Source organism: Heterodontus francisci, chromosome 8 (genome assembly GCF_036365525.1).
Source record: "Heterodontus francisci isolate sHetFra1 chromosome 8, sHetFra1.hap1, whole genome shotgun sequence".
NCBI classification, from domain to species: domain Eukaryota; kingdom Metazoa; phylum Chordata; class Chondrichthyes; order Heterodontiformes; family Heterodontidae; genus Heterodontus; species Heterodontus francisci.
The window spans coordinates 46,099,465-46,123,920 of record NC_090378.1 but is presented as its reverse complement, the minus strand read 5'-3'; the positions used below and the strand labels follow the sequence as shown (position 1 = coordinate 46,123,920).

The window sequence follows — 24,456 nt, the reverse complement described above, 5'->3', positions numbered from 1 at the left end:
GGGGACTGCGTGGTCAGCTTATGCTCTTGGACAGCTGGGGGGTTACTCATGCGTACATGATCTCTTCCAGATCCCCTGCTTCACCGTCCTTGGGCCTTATGTATACATAACATCTTATCTTAACCTTGTTACAGACAGGTGACTTTGTCAGCATTCCATCTTTGTCGACATTTCATAAGGGCATTGGCTAGAGGCCACTTGATTAGACTCTTGAATTTATGTGAATCATCCCTTGTAAGGAATGTGGTCAAGTTAGCTGAGTCCCATGATGCCTTGCAATCATTTCATTGCAAGCTAGAATCATATGTTATTGGTTATTCACATAGTATTTATTGCAGGTGCCTCTGCCCCGGGAATACACTTCAACAATCCCCTCTTTCGGTAGGAGACTAGCCCGAGTATCCTTAACCGACACTACTCGTTACCCCCCTTTTCTTTTAAACCGCCTCAAATGTGCTGGCCAGTCATGTGATTTCAGGAATTCCAGTCGTTCTAGATCAAATTGAGGTGATTCAACTGACTCTGTCCTCCGGCCACGCAAATCACCTTTCTTCCCTCTGCCTTGGTTTTTATCCTCTTTCGTCGTACATATTTCCTGCATGATCGCCAGGCCAATATGCCCCATGTTAAGGCCAGGATCAACTGTATCCCTACCAGTATGTGTGATACTATCCGAATCCAGGGGTGGATGTTCACATTCATCCCCCAATCCCAAATCTTCTTCCACCAACTCTGGTTCTGTAATTCTGAATCAGTATCTTTCTCCAGATTTTTGATTTTTGTCTGCAGTTGGTGGTAAAGTTTAACGGATTGACCCACCCTGAGCCTTAATTCCCTTAATACTTCGGCTAAGTGTAGGATGCAGGCCTGTTCTGGCTCCTCATATTCCTGTAGGTGGTCATGAAGTTGATTGGTGACGTTAATGATTTCGGTACCTCTGCGCTGAATCTGAATGATTCGAGCTTGTCCTATAGTGACGGGTCGTAAAGACGTAAAGCAAAAGTTTGGATGTGGGATAGGACATTGTAGGTCATTATAACGGTAGGAACTTTCTGTTGTGGAGACGCAATATTTTCCTTTACCTCCGTAACCTGTCTTGGTGAAATGTATGGGGGCAGGTATGATTTCTATGACACAACCATCGGTTCGATTAAACCCACATTCATCCAATTTTCCCTGTCTGACCGGGTGAGGACATACTGCAATGTCCCCCCTTTGCTTGCATCCCGTGAGGGAGGTTCCATATAGTGTATTGTTTCTGAGTATGGCAGAGGTTTCAGTTAAATAGTAGTGGTGGGAGGTGTTACCCTGTAAGATCCCAATATTTTCCAATTGGTAGTGGGGAAATGGCCCTGAGTCCCGTGTGACTATAGGGATCATCAGGACTATTCCCACTCCGGTATCTTCGCCCATTTCACAATCTGGGATCACTGGGTATACTCTGGTGAGTCCCTTCAGAGTACAATTGTCCAGTGTCCCTTTTCTCTCGGCTAGCCGAGCCAGATGTGGGCTGTCCATCCAATCGGGCACCTCCCCCCTTTGGATCTGATCGAGGTTGTGTCGTATCTGTCCCACCATCCATAAGAGTGACAGAATTGTCCCTGCCTTAGCTTTCCAGCATCTTCCTTTTCTCTATCGATGAGGTGATTGATGGTTTTGGCATGGGCTTCTAATATCGTAATTCCATCTAATTGTATTCCCATGCCCTCCTCTCCCAGATTGGCCCGATTCTCCTGATTTTTCTCTGCTCTAAGAGTTCCTTCATTATTCCTTTAAGTTGTTCCACCTTTTCATTTAGACCTTGTATGTCCAGTGAGTTTACTACAGTGGTACTGGTATTGAATCCGGTAGCAACATTGTTAACTATTCCCCTTTTTGTTCTATAAAGCTGATCCTGACCTCAAAATCTCGTGGCACCCATGGCATCTGCAGCCTGCTACATTACAACCTTACTTAACACATTATACATATTTCTCGCCTGTTCTGTACAATATTCCGACATCTGTATTCCCGAGATATTGATCACAATCTCATGTTTAACATTGTCATATAATATTTCGCCTTCGTTAAAAAGTACAATTCCATTCTCTGGTCCTTTAGTGATCATGGGGCATGGCAGTTTGTCGGGTTGGGTGGTGGTTATTACGGGGTGTGGTGTCGGAGGGGGAGGAAAACATCACCCACCTCCTCATAATACCCTCATAATCCCACCCCCTTTCTATAGGTAGTCATGGGCTGAGCTCCGACAGGTGGTGCACACAATATTCCGAACGCACACCTATCAGGTTTTTTTGTTTCACTTCATCGGAAGCAGCTAACTCTTGTTGCATCAGTGGAGCACTGTATGCATACTTTATCTTTTCCCGAGTGGACTTGTAACCATGCATTAAAATAAGCTTTATCTCTACTCCAGCCCTTGGTTGCTGGGATACATATACCATCAGTGAAATTATACAAGACCCTGTAGCTCATGTAGTTACGTTCCTCCTGTGTTTGTTGTAGCTCCAGTGGTGCATCAGCATTCTCTTGTGCTTGTAGTGCCCACTGTGGTTTCATCGCTTCGGGTGTTTTAATCTGGGGATTTAAACAAAATGACCTGGTCGTCACCAAGTCTTAGTTCCTGGTCTACTCATTTCCTCACCTGTGTGGGCCGAAAACGTTCTATTGTTTATGGGCTAATAGCTGTGTCTTTTATAATCGTACCATTTCTATCTCGTCAAGTCCGTGTCTGTACTGCCGTCGGATTTGCATCTGAGCACGCTGCGCTCGTGCCTGAGTGGTGATCCATTTGAATACCACCCAGACTCCAGTTAACATCATCACCACTCCCAGTCCCCCGAACAATCCATTCTCTAATGTGTTTTCTTCCATTCCCAGTATCTCTTTGCGTACCAGGTGGTGTTTATTTCGGAGTCTGTCATTTGCTGTTGTCTTTATATACCTTCAGTTGGGACCAGTGTTTCCATCGGCCCTTCCCTTTACCATTATTTTGTCTCCCACAACAGGCACCTTTGTCTGTTCCTCTTTCATGTCTGTTTCTATAGAATCTCCTGCCTCAGCTCATACAGTTGTCTGCACAGCTCCTTCACAAATCTTTTAACCCTTTCTCTCGTGGCTCTTACTTCCTCACTACGTGCTACAACATACCTTGGCAGTCTCATCACCCTTCCTGTCATTAGTTCAGTTGCTCTACATGTAACAAATCACATCTGCACATTTACACTGGTATTCCAATGTCATGCCACATATTCGCAACTCTCAGGTAATCTTATCAAAAGATCAAATGTCAGTGGTGGGGAGAGGGGGGCACTGGTGGTGTCTGTCTGAGATCTTTGCTTACCTCCCCCTGCAGGGTCCTGATGTCTCAGGTTATGGCCAGACTTTCAAATGTAGTTCACTTAAAAACTCATATCTTCAAGAGAAAACTATCAATTGCCAATCTTATCTACACTTTCCTGACTTTCACTGGAAAATTCGAGGCTTCTTGGAAATTTCACACTATATTAATTTAGCTGTTTGAATTCTAATTTCACCATTTGTTTATCCCCAGAATTCCTTTAATAGCTCTTGCATCAGCCAGATCTGATTGCCAATTCCCATTAATTATAATTCTATTTCATTTTGAGCCCTGGAGAACCTTTACAATTAATATTCATAATTCCTTAAAACAGAAATCAAACATTTCCGTTTGACTCCAAGCATTACTGTATATTGTTTGTGTTTTTTTTTAACCTTAGATGACATTTTAATTCCTTAAATAACTTGCCAAATTAAACTGGATTTTCGACATCTCAGATTATTCCAAATTCAAACAACAGTAAATTTCCCTTTGAATGCTTTAAATAACCACTCATATCAATTTAATTTTGTTTATCGATTCCAATTTCTTTTGCCCAGACTTGGTGATATTGCATTTTTTTTACATTAAAGACAGAAGTGCTTGCAACTATTTCTCCTTCTCAAGCACTTTGTCTCATTGATAAAGATAGCTGCAGCAAGGTTAATTTCTTTGCTTGTCTCCAAGGGGGTGGAGCAAAGCATTCTCAGCTGCGTCGCTTTACGTAACCCTTTTTTTCCTTATTGAAAAGAACTAAACTCCATTTTAAACGCTTTTTTGGTATCCTTAGGATTTTAAAACAACAAAATCTTTAGTAACATTATCAACTTCAAAGGAAACCATCTCCATCAGGAAAGACAGCATTTTAGATTAAAACTCCAATTATTTCCAAACTTTTAGCATCTTTTGTAAGAGATTTCTAGTCCAAGGATTTTATAAGACCAGGATGATTCCAAATTCCGGTTCACGTCAATAAACATTTAAAAGTTTTCCTCAACTTAACAGGTTAATTACCCTTAACAGTATTAACTTAATTCAGACTTATTAACTTATAATACTTATTAACTACACACAGAACAGAATAGCACGTGCTTTTTTCAAAAGATAGGTAAATTACGTCATTTTTCTTCTTCAGGCGCCTTTTCAAATGACTGTAATAAAAGCAAAAACTAAAGAAAAAATTATTTTAACATTCTTACAACAAAAGACTTAACACCAGCTCCTTACACAAACTTTAATCTTTCCCATATCTCCTTTGCTTATCCTTCTCTCCCTTAAAACAATATCCAATTTTTTGATATTTGCTACTTAAAAACAGTCAGTAAAACATGCCTTCAAGTTTAGACTGCAAAATAAAGCAATAGCAGAGTTTCCAATTAAAGCAGTGTTTTAAACTTCAAATTGGATTTCTGCCAGACATCTTCAGACCTTCAAGGCTGAAGCTTATCTCTTAGAAAATTGTTCATTGCCTTTTCACAGTTGCAAAACCAACTTTAAAAAATAAAACTTTAACTTAAAATATAATTCAAGTTTATATCCCATTCCTGGGTGCACATTCTTAAATTGAAATGAACACACTCAACAATCACTTTTCACACTCATTCAATCCCAAACAACTTAATAGACTCATGCTTTCAACATTAAAGCCAGACAACAAAGTGTTAACGACAGTCAGTTCTACAGAACACAAGCTGTACATCCCAGGGACATTCAATTCATTCGTGGACGCTTCCAACATTCACACATTCGAATCAAAGACACAGTAACTTGTTTTTACTCTAAAACATAGTCTTTTATGTCACTCTGCCATAAACTTAGTGAATGCTTTTCTTCTTTTTGTCATCACTCCCTTTGTTTTGCAGCAGGGTCGTGGGGTTTCCAACCTGATTTAATCATCTTATCGATAAATTTCTTGTTCTGAACTGCCAAATAACACGTAAGGGAACCCTCTGGTCCCTGCTTGAGCTCTATCTTTTCACTGGCCATTTTTGGATAGGATTAGAACCGTTAGAAATCTACTCTCAGAGGTCCGCTTTCGATCTAGCGCAACTTGTAGTAGACCGTCTGAAACAAAAACAAGAAATGCTGGAATCACTCAGCAGGTCTGGCAGCATTTGTGGAAAGAGAAGCAGAGTTAACATTTCGGGTCAGTGACCCTTCTTCGGTCACTGACCCGAAACGTTAACTCTGCTTCTCTTTCCACAGATGCTGCCAGACCTGCTGAGTGATTCCAGCATTTCTTGTTTTTGTTTCAGATTTCCAGCATCCGCAGTATTTTGCTTTTATTGTAGTAGACCGTCTCCTGGCTAACTGTCGGGTCACAAGTCTGTCAGTATTTCGTACAAGAAGTTATGATATAATTCTTAAATACTTTAAGCAATTCCCGACAGCGCTCTACGTATCTTAACGAGCTACCTACCACCATTTGACTATTGGTCAGAACCTGTTCACAGGTTTGAAATTCGTTGGTTGCTGAACACCAGCTGGTCCCGGGATAAGCTTTTAGCAGTACTTATTATGAGTAAATATACTCACCCGGTACTTCTGATGGTATCAAACGACCGCCGAATCCTGTTCGTCTCAAGTTCGGGATCAGGCTCCAGCCAACTCCCCCTTGGCCCCTTAGTTCCCTTCGCCCACTTGATCCTGGCCGTCACATGGGACTAAGTCCTCTTAATTCAGGCTCAGGCTGGGTGATTGGGATATCAGGGTTACAGAAGAGCTGACTTACAACTGATCCTGCCGACTACGCCAATTGTTAGCGGGAATGAATCTGAAAGAATCACTCGACGCTAGGGTCTGCTCCAAACGTCAAACAGTTTATTGGGTTATGCCGGCGGGCAGCAGGTCACTGGGTAATCCAGATTCCTCTCCACCGAACAAAGGAAAATCATCAATACTTATACAGTTTCAAACATTACTCAGCCCATCCCGGCTGGACATGGTCCAATCATAGTGATTATAAATTATATACATTGATTAGTAGAACCAATGAAATGGGTTACTAGACATTGGGGGACTGCGTGGTCAACTTATGCTCTTGGACAGCTAGGGGGTTACTCATGCGTACATGATGTCTTCCAGATCCCCTGCTTCAAAGTCCTTGGGCCTAATGTATACATAACATCTTATCTTAACCTTGTTACAGGCGGGTGACTTTGTCAGCATTCCATCTTTGTCGACATTTCATAAGGGCATTGGCTGGAGGCCACTGATTAGACTCTGCTGAATTTATGTGAATCATCCCTTGTAAGGAATGTGGTCAAGTTAGCTGAGTCCCATGATGCCTTGCAAACATTTCATTGCTAGCTAGAATCATATGTTATTGGTTATTCACATAGTATTTATTGCAGGTGCCTCTGCCCTGGGAATACACTTCAATACCTAGTTTTGGGACTGGTGACTGTAGGGATTGTCCCTAGTTTTCCTGTGGACGGGGCTGACCTGCTCCTTGGTAATGATCTGGCGGGGGCGAAGGTGGTAGCTTCCCCAGTAGTGAAAGAGATACCGCAGGAGGTCAGAGAGACAGGGCAGTGGCAGGAGATGGTCCCCTGCGTATGTAGTAAATCAAGCCATGATCAAACCAGCTCCCCCTGAGGAGACTAAATTGGCACTGCAGGCAGATGACCATGAGGTCAGTCTGTCTGTGACTTTCTTTGGAAAGTCAGAGGACCCAGGGAATGAATCAAATGAATCCTCCCTAGTTGAGGCTCTGTGAGCCAACCCAGTATTGAGAAAGTTATCACAGGCTGCCCAGTCTGAAATTGAAGCAGAGGGAGTCCCTGATTGCTATTATTTAAAGAATGAGGTACTGATGAGGAAGCGGAGTTCTCCTCACAGACCTGACGACAAATAGTGGACAGTGGTTCACCAGTTAGTGGTGCCGCAGAGGTACCGGAGAGAAAGAGTAAGAATGGCCCATGAGATTACAGTGACTATACATGTCGGTATACGAAAAACCAAAGCCCACATAAGACAGCAGCTTGACTGGCCTAAACCCCACAAGTATGTCATGGAGTACTGTAGGAGTTGCCACATTTTCCAGGTTGATGGGAAACCCAACCCTGTACCGGTGTTTGGAGGACCCTCCAGCAGAGGGCTGGTGAATTGTAAGAGACCACTGCGGAGAACAAAAGGGGACAGACAAGCACAGGGCTGGCAAAAAGTTTGAGAGGAAAGGGGAAAAAGGGACAAAGAGGACAGGTTAAAGGAGATCTGAGAGGAATCCCAAATAAAAACCCCTACTGTCTGGTCAGCCAACCCCGAAAAATTAGACCCCACATCCTTCTATGTAAATACAGACACCAGAAGCACCCCACCATAGTTGCTAACAGCATTTACAGAAACCTGCAGGGAACAAGAAAGTCCTCAAGAGGGCAGAGAAATTGTGAGGGTGATGCCTCACCTAGTAGAAATGCCGAGGGGAGTGTAGTGGAATTTGGACAAATCCCTGCAAGCAGGAGTGTCCCAGAGGAGAAAGGGAAGATTAGCAAAGAATCCACTCCCCACAGGCAGGAGTAAAGGGAATCAAACATACCCTAAAGTGAAAAGCACTTGCATGACTCATCAGATCACTGGAAGACAGAGCAAAGTGGATCCACCCACAGCTGACTCCCATGATCAGAACTCCAAACCAGGGCTAATTAAATCTAACCCTCCCCCTGCAGACCTCACCAGGAACAAAGGCAGCCTGGACAGTTGTGGAGATGTGCAGCCTGCAGGCCTCACCAGGAATCACATGTTTGTTGGGATTGCAGGCTGATAGTGAAGAGGTTTTAAACCCCTTGGGTGGCACATGGCTTTCTCAGACCTACCTTGAGAAAAGGGGCAGTTTGGAGCAGCTGCAGTAATTTTTGAGATTTCTGAATGAATGAGAGTGAATGAGAGGAATGCCTGTTTGTTTTCCTGTACTTTCTCCCCATTCTATTTTATTAATGAAATGCTCTTCAAAAATTGCATTTCATTCCGCTGGATGTGGAGGTGTCATGAAAACCACACCTGCTAAAGTGAGACATATTAATTTCGTCATATGGAACGTTACATTTTAAACTGTTACTGGACTAAAAAAAAACTTGTTTAGAGAGACCACAATAGTGGCTGGAAAACATGGCTGCACATAGCTGTATTGTAAAAGGACAGTGGCTGGAAAGGACTGCTCGTTTTGCATTCTAAAAGACAGTTGAAAAAAAAAGACAATGGGAACTGCTCACTGATTCAATTAAGAAAGATTGGTTTGGGCAACAGTGATCCACATCTTGTCTGTGTAAGAGACAACACTACACGCGCTTCCCCCCCCCCCCCCCCCCACCGAGAGCTTTGAAATCCACAAACTGCAGGAGCAGTTGTTGCAAATAAGGTGTTAGTCGCATGACTAACATGCTGGCCAACTTGGAGTTTAGAATTGTGCTTAAAGTTGGAAAAGAGACTGCAATTTGAAGACAACAGAGAAGGAAGATCTCTTCTCCCCCCCCCCCCCCTCATGAATTTCCAGGCACCCACAGAAGTCACTTAAACCTCAAGAGAGAAGACTCCTGCAGCTGAACAAGTGAAAATGTGCACTGGGCCCCAACAAGAACTGCAAGATTCAACCGCAATCAAAAACTGTACAGCTAATCCACAAACAGTGAATGAACTCCAGCTATTGCTTCAAACCTTTCCCCTTGATTCTTTCTCCTTTTCTGTCTCTGTTTGTGTGTGTGTTTATTGCGTATGCATGCTAGCGTGGTCACATCGCGCATTTCTAATAGTTTTAAGGTTAATAAACTTACACCTTTCTTGTTTAAATCTAAGAAAACCTGTCTGGTTGATTTCTTTGCTATTATAATTAGAGACTGGTGAACAAGGATTCACTGAGGGGAAGCTAAAACCACGGTATTTTAAAAATTAAACCCTGTTATGGCCAATCCAGGCAAAGGCTGAGAGGGGAGCCCTAGACCCCTGCCTCACCTGGTCGTAACATTTTAGATAAAGTTCACATTAGTTATTCTTCTCACGAGTTTCATATAGTTAGTCAACATCTTCAGAGGTTTTAGAGTTACCATGATAGTCCCACTGTACGCAGCCTATGAAAAAAAAGGGATGCTTAATGACAAAGTCCTTTCCACATGTGCGACGTACCACAACAAAGGTCTGAACTTGACAGTTAAATTGTTGTACGGAAAGTGCACTCTGACATTTCTGAGAAGTGATAAGGGGTTTTATAACTGAGTCTTTTTATGTAAAAATATAACATGTTTGAACAGTATATTTCAATTAAGTTTATTTTGATGAATGTATTTGACTTGTTAGAAGGAGCTTTGATGTCAATAAACGTGGTGAAATTGAGGCTTTCTGGCTGTTTTTTTATCTGAACCATAACCACCATTAATATGCAATTTTGAAATTACCACAGGCCTTAATTTTTGAAAATTATAGCTTAGCAGCCTTTTGAACAAAGACCAAAACAGAATCTTAAGATGCTGTAAATTTAAACGCCATTAGTCTGTAAATTATATTTCATGACTATCATAATTGGAGGTGCGCATCCCTAAACATTAACATCTGGATAAAGAACACTGGCATGCATTGCATATGGCTGTTGTGAAGTACTGTCTGTGGTCATATGATATGAAATATTAAATATTTGGATATCAAGCACACATATCTTCATCCCAAATTAGGAGATATTTTAAAAAAGACACAAAAAAGCAGTGTTTTCTTTTCACGGCAGTAAACACACCCCCTTTATTTCAAGTATTTTCCTCATTAACTTTGAATGAAAACATAGCAGTAAAGAAATCAGTCAGATGCACTGGGAGCAAATAAAGTACAGCCTCCACAGTACCATAATGTCCATAGAACCTTTTCTTTTTTTTTTCCTTTTTTCCTTCTTTTTATTTTAAAAGATTAAACACAGCAATTAAAATTCTGTCAGTATTAACCAATAACAGTCTAACTTACTCAGTTCAACTAACTGACACATTCAGCAGAATGTAGCTGCTGGTAAAAGAAAGCAATCTACAATTGTTAGCCTAGCAGAAGCTCCAAGTTCTATTAGTGCAATACATCATAAACATAACATGATTTTGGGGGGGGGGGGGGGAAGGGGGGGTGGAGAAGTGGCAGAAAGGAAAGAGAGAGGGGGACACCAAATTAAAACATTCACATCAGCTGAAAACTAACACAAAAGTTGTTACATTGTTGTAATGGGAGCTTTTTAAAAAAAGTGAAGCAAACTTTATAAAAATTATGGGTCTTGTGGATATTATTCAACATATGCAATTTGAAATGTGGAAAAAAGTTCTGTATATTTGATTGGATTGGGTTAAAGCCAACATGTAGTAATAACACAAAAAACCCTACTGCACTATAGTTCATGGCGATGTTCTGCATTGATTAAATAAGTACTAAGATGTAATTTTTAAAAATGCTTTTCAGTTTTTTGTGAAAGCACTTCCATTACACATTCACTACATCCCTCCAAGACAACAAAATATCTATGTGGCACAAACCCAGAAAGACATCCAAGACTGTCATGTGTATATTTACAATAAATAAGATACATTTCTCAGATACATTAATACAAAAAAGGGAAAAATTACAGTACACTGTCAAAGCGCTCTGCAGGAATGTATTACTTTGCATAGTAACAAGTTACATTACAGAGCTAAGGGTTCAGCGACACCATGACAAATAATCTAGTAAATAAAGCATAGGCCTCTATCAAGGCTTTGTTGGCAAACCTGGGTTACACATACTGATGTCACCTACATCACAGAGAATTTGCTTGATGTCAATGCGCATCACAGAAACATTTTGTAAATGGGAGTCACTTAAATTTGAAAATGTAGAAAATAGAGATGATATGTAAGCTTGTACTCATTGTCTTGTACTCATTCATGTGCATTTATGGCATTTCTCATAGAATCCCAGTGTACACAGGAATTATCATCCACTTTGCTATCTTCAAAAAGATCATTGGTCCAACTTGAAATTGGTGTTAGCAACAGTGAGTGGAAAAAATAATGCCAGCTACCCTGTTTGAAATGTCAGCTCACTTCCAAACAAAAATAAAACTGTTGCACATTGGCAGCACAGGACATGTCCCCAAAACTGAATATAGTGTTAAGAAAATGCTAAACGATTTGCACACATCTCTGAGTATTTTTTTGCAATAGTGTATGGATACAAAGTCAAACATGCAGCTTTAAGGAACCTCCAAAAAAGGTTTTTATAGTTAGACGTTGATGACCCATTTTCTCACAACTGGGAATTACCAACTATGTTTTCTTGAAATTATCACATGCAAATTTGTGTGATAGCTGCAAGTTCTGCCCTTTCTTATGGTCTACTGGTTCTTTATTTTTCACATGACAGTTTCCGGATTGATCTTTCCCACACTTTTCCACACAAGCTTGGTGTTGTTCTCTTGCTGATGAAATTCTTGTAGTATCTTGCACTGCTTTTTGCTCACATAAAGCCCCTGTGACTGATTCAGGCTTTAACAGTGATCCACAAACTGTGGCCTTATCTTCGAATTGCAGCTTTGCACTTGCAGGCATTGATGAGGATGTTGTGATACTTGAAACTGTAGCAGACCCTATTGTGGTAAAATGTGCCCCTTCATTATCATTCCTGGCTTCCAAATCCTGTGAAACTAATTCTTTCCTCCTGTCAGTCTCTGTTATCCCAGGGATAGCCAACTTCACTGGACCCAATACATTTTTGGCAACAGTAGCTAAATGGGAAACAAAAGGTGTTTTAACAAAGCTAACTGGAGAGCATTTTGAGCCAACTGGACTTTTAGCATCCAGTTCTTCATTTTCCTTTAATATTCGCTCACTTTGGCTTAATCTTCCTTCCATTTCACCTGCTGTGGAATGTTTAAGATACTTGACATTACTTGAATGAATAGGTTTTTCACTAATTTCAAATGAATCTTTTTGCTTACTCACGCTTTGACCTTTGATCTCATCAATTGACTTGCATTCAGTTCTGATGGTCTCCTTCTTAGGATCTTCAATTTTTTGGGACTGTTCTGAGGGATAAGGAGGCACTGATTTGAAAAGGAGATGCTCAAAAGTAGTGGAAGAACATGCAGTAAGTTGATCAGTTGCTTCTGGTAGTTTCTCATGTGCATCCTTTGTAGGCTTTCTATGCATCATCTGATTAAGAGGAGTGCTACTGTTATAAATACCAGTGTCCAACAAATCTGTTTGAATGTCTTGATGTATTTTCAATGCTGCTGTCTTCCTGAGCTTTTGGTTTGATGTTTCCTCTGGGGCTTTTTGCATTGAGAGTGTTTTGGGGGAGTCATTATCCTTTGTAGTAACACAATCTATGACAGGCTGTTTTATTTCAACAGCTTTCAAGTCTCTGAAATCTATTTTATTCTGGCCACTCTTCTGAATGCCTGAGGCAGTATCTTCTAATACAGCCTTTTCCCCATGTGCAGTGTTGACTGAACAATCTTCTGTCTGATATGGTTCTGCTGTTTTATGTGGTACTGTACTGCCCAATATTGACCTCCGAATGTTGTGCTCTGAAGGCAGTGTTAAGGTTCTTTCTGAAGACTTCATTTCTTTAGACTCAGATAAGAACATAGAGAGGAGGTCATCTTCTGAAGAATCCCTACTTTCTGGTTTATGTGAATTATAACCAGTTTCAAGTAAATTTGAAACTTCAGTTTGGGCACAAGACTGATGAAACTTCCTTCCTTCCTGGCTGTCTTCTGAACCTTCATCACTTTCATCTTCAGAGATCTCCACCTCATGAATGGCATCTTGTTTTTGTAGAGCTTCTCTCCTTTCTGCTCTATCATGTCTTATCGCCACCAGTTTGTCATTCAGCTTTCCCCTATTAATTCCTTCTGATGATTCTTGCCTGCCAATTTTTCTGGCAGCAGGTTGCTTTAGTGTTCCCTTTTCTGCAGGGCCATGTTTGCTGCCTGGTGATTCATTAGCAGATTCCTGTAAACTCTGTAGACTGGGGTCTCTCTGCAGCATTTCCTTCTTAAATTCTGAGTGTGATATATCCAGGCTGTGCTTTCGGGAAGATGACAGCTTCTTTTCAGATGACAAAGTGGCAGCCAATTTTTCAGCAGACTGAACCCTCTTTAACAATGGCGATCTTGGAGGTTCTGCACTTTTGGGCCTGGAGATCTGCCTGACCAGTGGTGGAGAAGAATGTAATTTAACTGGGAATGATTGTGTTACAACGGAACTACCCAGAGAATGTGAAGGCAGGGGAGACGGGGAGCGCTGAGGGGATGTTGGCGGTGGAGTGGGTGATGGAGTGCGAGCAAGAGGAGAAAGGGGAATGTTCCCTGCAGACTTGCGTCTGGGTGACCTGTATTGTCGTTGAAGCTTGGGAGCCAATCCTTGGAGAGAGCTTGGACGGATGTGACCAGAACTGGCTGGAGAATTGGGCACACTTGAACTGGGAGAACTGCTCTGTGATGAATTTCCACCAACTAGAGAGAGAGAAATCAAAATATGGGATTAGCACTAAACAAAAAGGTAACTTAAAAATCATAGCTAACTGATATTTGAGATGAAAACTGCTAAGAACAACTTAGTAGGACTTACAACAACAAAAAATACAACGGCAAAGCTAGTTATTTTCCCCAGGGCCATGTTAGTTGAAATAATTTTGCACAGGAAATACTAGTAGGATATATGATAAAAACTTGTATTATATATCTAGTAATCACATTTTTTTACTCTACTATAAACAGGGATCATAAATACTGTTACTTTCTTTTAGCATTTCAAATCACAGGTTTAGGAGGAGTTAAAAAAGCTGTTTGGAGAAGAATTTTGTGTTTGTTATTTATACCTTACCATATTCCTCACCCAATTAATACTGTGGGGGAACAAATGAGAGATCCAGTAAACATGTTACTTATATCATTGCTATTAACACATTTGTAACTGTCTTGCCACAATTTATTAGACAATAAATAATTGTACATAGGCTAGTTCTTCAGAATTAGGAAGCTGTTGGATAAACATTTTACCCTATGTTTTTTTTCCACTCTGCTATAGTCATTGATCAATGTTGGATTCAAACCTAGAGCTGAAAAGCAAATGTAGGCGGCTGTGAATTGCTGGTGAGACAGCAGTTTTAACCACTTTTCCCGGCCTTTATACTTCCTTAAAATCTGTTACATCTCCAACTTTTTCCAGTTCTGATGAAAGGTCATCTATCTGACTTTATTTCTCTCTCCACAAATGCTGCTTGACCTGCTGAGTATTTCTAGCATTGTTTTTATTGTTTTAATACTTTCCTCGTTTGGATAATGTAACATCAAACAAGTCACTAGCAAAAATAAGGGCTTATAAAATCAAATAATGTCCCAGTTAGTATACAGTACTTTGAAGAAAATGGAATTGTTTTCAATGAACATAGTCATAGGCCCTATGCTTTTCTTTGTTGCCAGTCAGATGAGAGAAAATTTGAGCAAGCTTGATTCTAGAATAGATTCTTTACTCTCAGTAATTTGTACAGCAAACTGCATTGATTTTTCCAGTTTCAGTGATCTGAGGTGACCTTGGGGCTCTTTTGTTTTATAGTATGATTTATCAATTGCCAAATACTGTCTTTTAACAAAAAGGTCACATAATGACTTCAAGCTGCATGACCCTACAAATACCACAGTAATGACTTCCTTAGAAATACATACATACAAAACAATTCAGCTCATTTCAAATTTTAAAACGAGTGAAACATGATCACATTTAATGTAGTATTTGAGTTTGCCTGTCTTAACTGCATCCTAATTTCAGCCTAGCATTATCAGCAACAGAGTTCCAGCACCAGAACATAAAAATAGGAGTGAGCAAAGTGTTTATTCCAACCAACTAGTCTGTCATTTGATTAAAGAACTGATTTGATCCTTTTTATAACATGTTGGTAGATATTTCTCTACTTTCAGTGGAGTCAGACATTTGATAAATTGCCTCTCAAATAGTTTGAGTAATCTGTTCCATAAATAGTATAAAGAATTTTAATTATGTTTAGCCAGTGCCTTCTTTAGCCTCTAATTGCATTCTGTAGTTGACTGCAAAATACCTTTCTGTCCCACTTTGCAGATTGCCTCTATTATTTTAAATTCTTACACTACCTTCTGCTCAATCATCATCTTTACAGTAAGAACAGATTAAATTTCTTAACGAGGTCTTCATAGCTCAATAATCTCAACCTACAACCATCCTCATCATCACTTCCACCGACCATGTGGAAAGTTTTGGGTGCCTCGAATGATACTCCACAATGTGGTGTCATTAACGAAAGAGTTTGCATTTAATAATGCCTCACATTTTCCCAGGATGGCCCACTGTGCTCTACAAATAACAGATGTTAAAATGTAGCCATTGTTGATAAGCAGGAAAACGTGGCAGACAATTTTCATATTACAAACAACAAATGAATGAATAACCAGAGAGTCTGTTTTTGGTGGTATTGTTTGAGGGAGAAATGGTGGTGAGCACACCAGTAGAAATCCCCACCTTTTTTCGACTAGTGCCATTTGAAATTTTATGTCCAACTGAGCAGGCCCCAGTTTAACATCTCATCAGAAAGATGGCATCTCCAACAATGCAGTAGTCTATAAATACTGCACTGTTGCGTCAGACCATATTGTACTCAAACCTGTAGTGGGACTTGAACACACTGTATTCTGTTTCAGAACAGTACGAACCGAGACATGCTGACTGTCAGTTAAAAACAGTTGTTGGCTGACACGAGAGGATGCTTCTCAGGCTAAGAGCTCAATGACAGGTTACAGGCTGGCCTGGATGGAGAGGATCAGTACTCCAAACACAGAAAGTGGGAGGAGAGTTAAAAGTACTAAAAGCATGAGGGTAGGTCAGACTATATTTTCTGAGGCTTTCTATGACTAAATGCTACTGTTGCCTACCTCCCCCATGAATATTGCCAAAGCCTAGCCTTTCCAGTGCTGCCAGGCAATGCCACTGTTTCAATGCTCTGAAGACCCTCGAACCTCCCTTCCCAATATTACTGTAGCCCTATACCACTCCCTCAATGTTTCTAGCTTTCCCTATATTATTTGTTCTCTGGGTGTGAGCAACGCTGGTAAGGCTGAATTTATTGTCCATTATTAGTTGGCCTGAAAAGACTGTGGTGGGCCATGTCTTAGAACTACTGAAATTGTTGGGTGATGGTGCTCCCACTATGGTGTTAGATAGGCATTTCCAGGATACTAACCTAGCAATAATGAAAGAACGGTGATATATGTTCATGTCAGGAATGTGCATGATTAGATGGGAACTTGGAGGTGATGGTATTCTCATGACATTGCCGATTTTGTTCTTTTTGTTGGTGGAGGTTACAGGGGAGGGTGATGCTGTGTCAAGGGTTTTATTTTTGTACTAAATCTTAGAATTCTGCGTGTTTTCAAAAACTGCAAAAAGGATTTTCAGTAGACATGGACACCTGCAAATAGCTGAAAGTTTTGAATGTTGACTTTGTATACAAGAAAAGGAAAAGCAAGCAGATTCAAGGAAGCCAACCAGGGGTTTTGACTTCCTCAGAGCAACACTTCAAATGACAGAGTGCGTCTGGTCATGTGATCGGCTCAGAAAGGTTTACTTTTTTTGGACCTTTTTAAAAACCAGTGAATTTGACAAAGAGCAGCTATTTGAAATTTTGAAACTTAGACCTGAACAGTCTGGAGATGAGAGAAAAGGGCCTCTCTCTGTAAAGGAAACTTGCATCTCTTGAAAAGAAACCCTGTATTTGAAAGGTGGAAGATTCCTATTGCCTCCTGTCTCTGAAGAATTCCTGCATCCATTGTGGTTCCTGTTGCCTTCTGTGTTTTGGGAAATCCTGGAACCTGAAGGAAGCTTCTTCTGCTATACTGCTGCTGTGAGTCCTAAGAAGACCTGCTGCTACACCCCTGCTGAAAGATCTATGTGATGTCTACTGTAGCCGAATTGCCTTGAATGCCTACCCATCACAGAATGTTCATCAACTTCGCCTGGAGAGACTTTGAGTGGCATCCGAATATTTGACTCTGGGACACTTCACCCAACTGAAGATTTTCCTACCAGAACGTGACAAACTGATTTATTTTATTATTCCTTCTATTCCTCAGAAACAGCAGTAAACAAAATCCCTGTTTTCCCAGTTAATCTTTTTTTAATATGTGTGTGTGTACATGAGGAGTAGGGAAATAAGGAGCTTTCATAGATATAGATCTATCTCATTAGTTAAGACTTTTTTTTCCTCATAGTTAATGTTACTGTTAAAAGAAACCTGATTGGTGTGCTTTATTCTGGGGGACAAAGAGTCTAATTGGCTATTCTTCGGTAGGTGGTAAAAATTTATTGATATGCTGTGACCCATGGAGAAGTGGGACTGAATCAACCGTGCATTTCTCCCGCCTTGGTCATGACAACATTGGTTTGTTTCTGCAGTTCATCCTGTTGACTGTACATACTGCCACACTGTATTGGTGGTGGAGGGGTGGATATTGAACTGGCGGCAGAGGCACAATCAAGCAATGGCATTGTGCTCCTTGGATGCTATTGCGACTGAGTCATCCTGACCTGAGCCGTTTAGATGTGGACAGGAGGATTAGACACAGCTACAAATCCAGCAAGGGCTATCAAGAGAGGTAAGTAGTATTAAAATAACCTATTAAATTTATTTTAATTGCAGAGAAACTTTTAAGAACTATTAAAAACTTTTAATAAAATGGCAAAATAAAAATGGGTAGTTTGTAAAAAGCTGTGCAAAGTAAAATTAACAGTTTTTAAAAAAGATGTGTAAACTAATTCATTTAAAAAAAACACAGACAGAAAAAAGGCAGCAAAGCAATAGATGAGAAAAAGAGGTGTCAGAACTCTAGTGATGAAAACCTCAACACACTCCTCAATGAGGTGAAGGTGAGGCATCAGCGGCTTCTGAGGAATGAGAAGTGTAGGGCACCAAAATAGTTCGCATGTTGGTGTGTAAGGAGGGGACACAGACTTTGAGTGCTAACTACACCATGCCACAGAGTGTGGAACAATGTTGGGAAAAACAACGATTTAATGCAATGTCAGGGTTTGTGCAGTAATTTTAAATTTTAAAAGTAATATTTCTTAAAATGTTACTGATGCAATGAAAAGCGCAGAGCTTGTTTATGGATGGGATGGTCAGGGTTCAATCTAAAGTCAAGTGGTGAAAAAATTCAATTGCCATTGGAGCGCTTGTGAAAATCTTTTATCTGTACGTCACAGATTTGAGGCGTGAAGTTGCAATTACTGGATTAAACACTGTCTCCAAAGAACCCAACTAGTCTCTTCTCTTAGCACAAGATACTCAGGTCATGGGGAAGGGCAAGGCAGAGGAGGCAGCAGAGTGCCACCTTCCTCATGCCTTGTCACTGCGACCCTCAGGCACAGATGTGAGGGTGCATGTCTTTTTTTTGCTGTTTGCTATTCTTGAAATGTTGGTGTTGTAAAATTTATCAACAGTTTATTTATGTTATGAACGTTTGTATTATAATTGATTTTGTTGCTGCTATACTGTCTTAGTCATTTTAAACTGTTTACTTTTTAAATTAACATTAACCATTTTAATGTTACAACTGTTTACAGTAACTGGTTAACTTAATTTCTATTTAAGGTCTTCACCTCAATGTTTATGAAAAGTTTAGCAACAACCACCCTGAAGTCTTGCAATAAGTATTCACTGTTCAATAAAAGTTCACTGTTTCAATATCAATCTTTGCCTGTTCTTTTGTGTGCTTTCCTGGGGAAGGGGTAGAGGGAGGTGGCATCTTGCCACTTTCATTGCTCTTCAAATGCACGTGCCATCAGCTGCTCTTCAAATGCCCTGCCTGCTGCAGTCGCACCTTCCTTGGGCGGTCCATGAAGCATGTCCCCAGCAACATACGTTTTGGGATCCTCCATGCTGTCCGTTTCCACCAGAATCTTGTCTGCCGGGTTAAGGGTCAGTCCTTCCTTCAGGGGCAAGTTGAGCAATATGCATAGGTTACCACAATCCTCACCATTTTGATAGGTGAGTACTGCAAAGCCACCCTGATCTGTCCAGGCACCTGAAGCATGATTTCAGCACCCTGATTGTCCTCTCCACCACTTGGCCCATGCACATGTATACACAGTTGTATCTTTGCTGTGCTTGACTGTTGGTTCTGTGGTAGGGTGTCATCAGCCATGGCTTTAGCCCTTGTCGCCTAATATCCATCCAGATTCTTGACGCAATCTACTGAGGGCACCTTGTAAGTTTGAAATGAAGGCATCAGGAGCACTTCCCCGGTGATCTGCAGTGATATTTATGATCCACAATTGGGTATCACAAAGGACCACCACATTTAATAAATGAAAGCCCTTCCTGTTTATGCACACAACAGGTGTATCATTCTGTGTCTTCAATGGGATACGAGTTCCATCAACGGCCCCAAGCACCTCGGGGAAGCCAGTGATCCTATGGAATTAGATAGATCTTTCCCTTTGCTGTGCTGGGGACATGGCAAAGTTGATGAACCTTTTCCTAAGGGGAATACCCCATTTTAAAAATAGTTTACTATTCGGTGGACAAGTGGCAGGTGAAATTTAATGCAGAAAAGTGTGAAGTGATTCATTTTGGTAGAAAGAATGAGGAGAGGCAATATAAATTTAAGGGTACAATTCTGAAAGGGGGGCAGGAGCAGAGGGCCCTCGGGGTATATGTGCATATCTTTCTACCAATCACTTTAAATCTATGCCCCCTAGTCACTGACCTCTCTGCTTTGAAGCAGAGCCTTTGTTCCCCTGTCCTGTCTCAGACCTGGATGGTTTTCTGCTATCTCCCACTGCCAAAGAAACATAGTTAATCAGCGTTGTTTTTAAAATTTCATGGAAGTAAAAGGCCAAGGAGCCAACAATGAAGCAGCAGTTTACAACCCTTGTTACTGAATCTTAGTCAGAAAATGTAGTGGAATTCAAACGATGTCATTTGGGATGTCAGCCAAAACAGGCCTAGCCCATAGATCAGTATGTCGAGGAGCCAATGAGTGAATGGGCTATTTTAGATATGGTACTGTGCATTGAGACTAGATTCATTAATAACCTCGTGGTAAAGGAGCAACTGGGAAGAGTGAATGAATTTTATATTGAGTTTGAGAGTGGTATGGTGAAGTATGAAACAAAGGTTTCAAATCTGAACAAAGCAAACTATGCAGTATTACGGAATTTCCATATATTTTTGTTAAAACTTGGGATCTATATTTTTTAATTGAAGCGGCTGACCTTTGGGTGCTTTTTTTGAAAGGAAGTTCAACAAAAGTTTAACCAGTAAACAAGTTTTTTTTTACTGGAATGCAGGTGAGTTCAAGTAAACACCACTGGGCGTTTGACTTAAAAGCTATTTTGTTGTAACAAGAGAGAATTTATGATTAGCATGAGACTTGCCTGGAAAAAAGTTTGGTTTCACTTTGAACTGTTAAAAAATGCTGGTTTTTGGACTAAAAGCAGGCAGTTGGAATCTGCATATGGACCTGCCAGAATATCAGAAGAAAACCAGATAATTGTTACCTCTCTTTGATGAATCCCTGTTATTGAAAAGCAAAAGCCTGTATGAAGTGGTACTCTTGCCTCCTGTATTTTTTGAAGACATCCTGAATGCTTGCAGAAACTTTGCATCTTCCAATGAACTTTGCATCGAATGTGTATGAAAACTGTCACCTCTGTTGCTGCATACCTGCTGTAAGACCTATGTGAAGCCTTCTGCAGTTGAATTGTTTTGAGTGCCGACCCAAACAGACTGGTCATCAACCTCGCCTGGAAAGATTCCTGGTGGCAGCCAACTATTTGACTTTGGGACACCTCGCCAGAAAAAATTATTTCCATCTCTTCTCTTCAGTAAAGGTTTTTTTTTATTCCTTCTATTCCTTTGTAACAGCTGTAAACAAAAATCCCTTTTTTTCCCGGTTAACCAGTTTTTGGATGTATGTGCGTGAGGGCTAGGATAAAAATACAGGGCTTTAATACTCAATTCACATACATATTTATCTCATTATCGGTTAAGACCTGATTTATAATAAATGGATAATTTTGTTGTTTATTAAAAAAGCCTGGTTGGTGTGCTTTATTCTGGGGACAATTAAAGTATCTAATTGGCTGTTTCGGTAAATGGGAAAATTTATTGATATGTCGGACCTGTGGAGAAGTGGGACTGAATTAACAGTGCACTCCTCCCATCTCGGTCGTATCAGTAGGTATAAGGGGCGAGTTGCCTAAGGTAGATTGGGAAACTAGATTAAAAGATATGACAGTAGTTACAGATTGTAGGTTTTTGAGCAGGGAATACAGGGGGAATGTGAGGAAGCACTTTTTTATGCGGTGGGTAGTGGTGGCCTGGAGCTCGCTACTCACGGGGATGGTAGAGGCAAAGACGGTCAATGACTCAGGAGGAAGTTGGATGGCCACCTGAGAGAAATAGACTTGCAGGGCTACGGGCATTGAGCCAGAGAGTGGGACTGACAGCATTGCTCCGTGAAGAGCTGGCATGGACTTGTTGGGCTGAATGGCTTCCTTCTGTGCCATAAATGACTTTATGACTCGAAATCATTGAAGGTTGCAGGGCAGGTTGAGAAAGGGTTAATAAAGCATATGGCATCCTGGGTTTTATAAATAGGGGCTTAAACTACAAAAACAAGGAAGTTATAAACCTGTATAAAACACTGGTTCGGCTTCAACTGGAATATTGTGTCCCGCTCTGGGCACCACACTTTCAGAAGGATGCTAAGGCATTAGAAAGGGTGCAGAAAAGATTCACAAGAATGGTTCCAAGGATGAGGAACTTCAGTTACATGGATAGGTTGGAGAAGCTGGGGCTGTTCTCCTTGGAGAAGACAAGATTAAGAGGAGATTTGACAGAGAAGGCTGGACTGAGTAGATAGGGAAAAACTGTTCCCATTGGCCGAAGGATCCAGAACCAGAGGACACCGATTTAAGGTAATTGGCAAAAGCAACAGCGACATGAGGGAAAACCTTTTCACGCAGCGAGTGGTTAGGATCTGGAATGCACTGCCTGAGAGTGTGGTGGAGGCAGATTCAATCGAGGCCTTCAAAAGAGAACTGGATAATTATCTGAAGAGAAAACATTTTCAGGGCTATGGGGAAAAGGAGTGGGACTAGGTGAGTTGCTTTTGCAAAGAGCCAGCATGTACACGACAGGTCAAATGGCCTCCTTCTGTGCTGCAACCTATGATTCAATATCAACAGTGTAGCACAAATGGGCACTGCATGTGCGTTTATTTTATGTCGGTTTTTACATTCCAGCATAGTCAAATGAGCTTCGGAAGAAACACTGCCGCAAATTTCGGTCAGCAAGATCAGCGTAATTTCTGCGTCAGTACAATCCAGAAAATTCAGGGCTTATATCTTAAGTCAAGCTGTGGAATTTTCTAAAGAAATGATCTGTGATATGTGTTTAGAATTTCCACAATATGACTAAGATTATTACTTCAATGTAGAAATGATATCTACCTGAGTGTACAGAATCCGGCGTGGACCTATAACTCTGGGTTGGTGAGCAAGGGGAAAGGTTATGTGTTGGCGAACCTGGCATACTTTCTCCAGATGACAGCGATCGATTCAGGGAGGACAAACTCCGACTTGTATGTAGCAATGTCGCTTGTTTTGTAATCTTTCGGAAGAGTGAGCTTCGTTTCTTACTGTAAATTATAAAGGTAACAAATTGAACACAATAGAACTAACTTTTCTAAGCACAGGTTAGACTTTTAAATGTAAATAGATGTTTCTAACAAAGTAAAAGAAAAAATGGATTCGGAGAAATTTATATCCCCTGTCCTTTTGGTAATGAGCAATGTCAAGGACCATTCAGTGTCAAATCTACACATTAGCTTCTGAAAACACCACTCTGAACTGAGTGACAGGGAGACCAAGACATGCACAAAAAATGATGCAAGTAACTGTAAGTAAGGGGCTCAAGATGCCATCAGAAACTGGAAAATTTAACAGCGGGAGCAGAGATAAGATTTTCTGTCACGAAAGCACTGCAAGAATGTATTTTTTCCCATTTTATCCAATTACAATAGGACCAGAAAGTTTTTGCACCCAAATTTAGAGAAGAAAAATAAAATAATGCACAGCTATGTATTATTTTGTGTTATTTTTAATAAATGCAAGTCTATGCAATCTTATTTCTACTTAATATTGCTAAATCGCTATATAGGTATGATCACAGCAAAGGGAGGAGCTGTGTGCTCACCAGTGTGGCATTCTGCTCAATTGCTTACTGACACTCAACAACAGCAAAATGCAAAACAAATGGACAATAATTGTTGCCATTCAAAATTCAATAATAATGTATGAGCTAGGTCCTAATAAGAAGAAAGTGTCTGTTCAACAAAATACAGCAGCAGTTACTCATCAATGATGCTTAAAACGCCTCATTTATGCAAACTTTTAAAGCTTATTTCAACAGCAAGTGTACTCCTCAAAGTACAGAATTAAATGGGCAAAACTGATACTGTGATATTATTCAGTAATCTCTGCTGAAAAGTACCTTTCTTGGCCGTCTTTTGTTTTACTCTTCTTATTCCTCCTTGCCATCTTTGACTTGTAGGTAGATCTCCGAGCTGGGCCAATTTTGATTGAAGTATTCTCAAAAGGTGTTGTCAATATTGAAACCTTGTTGCCACTCTATGAATACATGGTAATTGCAAAAGAATAAATTCATTTTTTAATTCCTGTATGAAATTCATTCGGCAAGTATTCAACCACATTTATGCTATAGTTACGGGAATGGCATTACCATCGCTGAATTCCCCACCAACAACATCCTGCGGGTTATCATTGACCAGAAACTTAACTGGACAAGCCACATATACAGTGACGACAAGAGCAGGTCAGAGGCTGGGAATTCTGCAGTGAGTAACTCACTTCCTGACTCCCCAAAGCCTGTCCAGCATCTAAAAGGCACAAGTCAGGAATGTGATAGAATACTCTCCACTTGCCTGGATGAGTGCAACTCCAACACCATGCAGGACAAAGCAGCCCACTTGATCAGCACCCCATCCACCATCTTAAACATTCACTCCCTCCAACACGGGCCCACAGTGGCAGTAATGTGCATCATCTACAACAGGGTTGTTCAACCTTTAA

At 40.7% G+C, this 24,456-nt stretch overlaps 1 protein-coding gene across 6 annotated transcripts in view; it reads right to left on the bottom strand.

The window, feature by feature from the left end:
* Positions 1-10,044: 10,044 nt before the first annotated feature.
* The window catches only part of mast2 (microtubule associated serine/threonine kinase 2), a 560,338-nt gene continuing 545,926 nt past the window's right edge, over positions 10,045-24,456 (bottom strand). For 5 of the 6 annotated variants that reach the window (XM_068037080.1, XM_068037083.1, XM_068037081.1 and 2 more), the window contains 3 exons: positions 23,858-23,994; positions 22,816-23,003; positions 10,045-13,787 (listed from right to left, as the gene is read on the bottom strand). In XM_068037080.1, coding sequence (XP_067893181.1) covers positions 11,596-13,787; positions 22,816-23,003; positions 23,858-23,994 — 2,517 coding nt within the window. In that variant the 3' untranslated portion in view covers positions 10,045-11,595. The remainder of the gene's footprint in view (positions 13,788-22,815; positions 23,004-23,857; positions 23,995-24,456) is intronic. The other variant, XM_068037082.1, reaches the window with a different exon arrangement.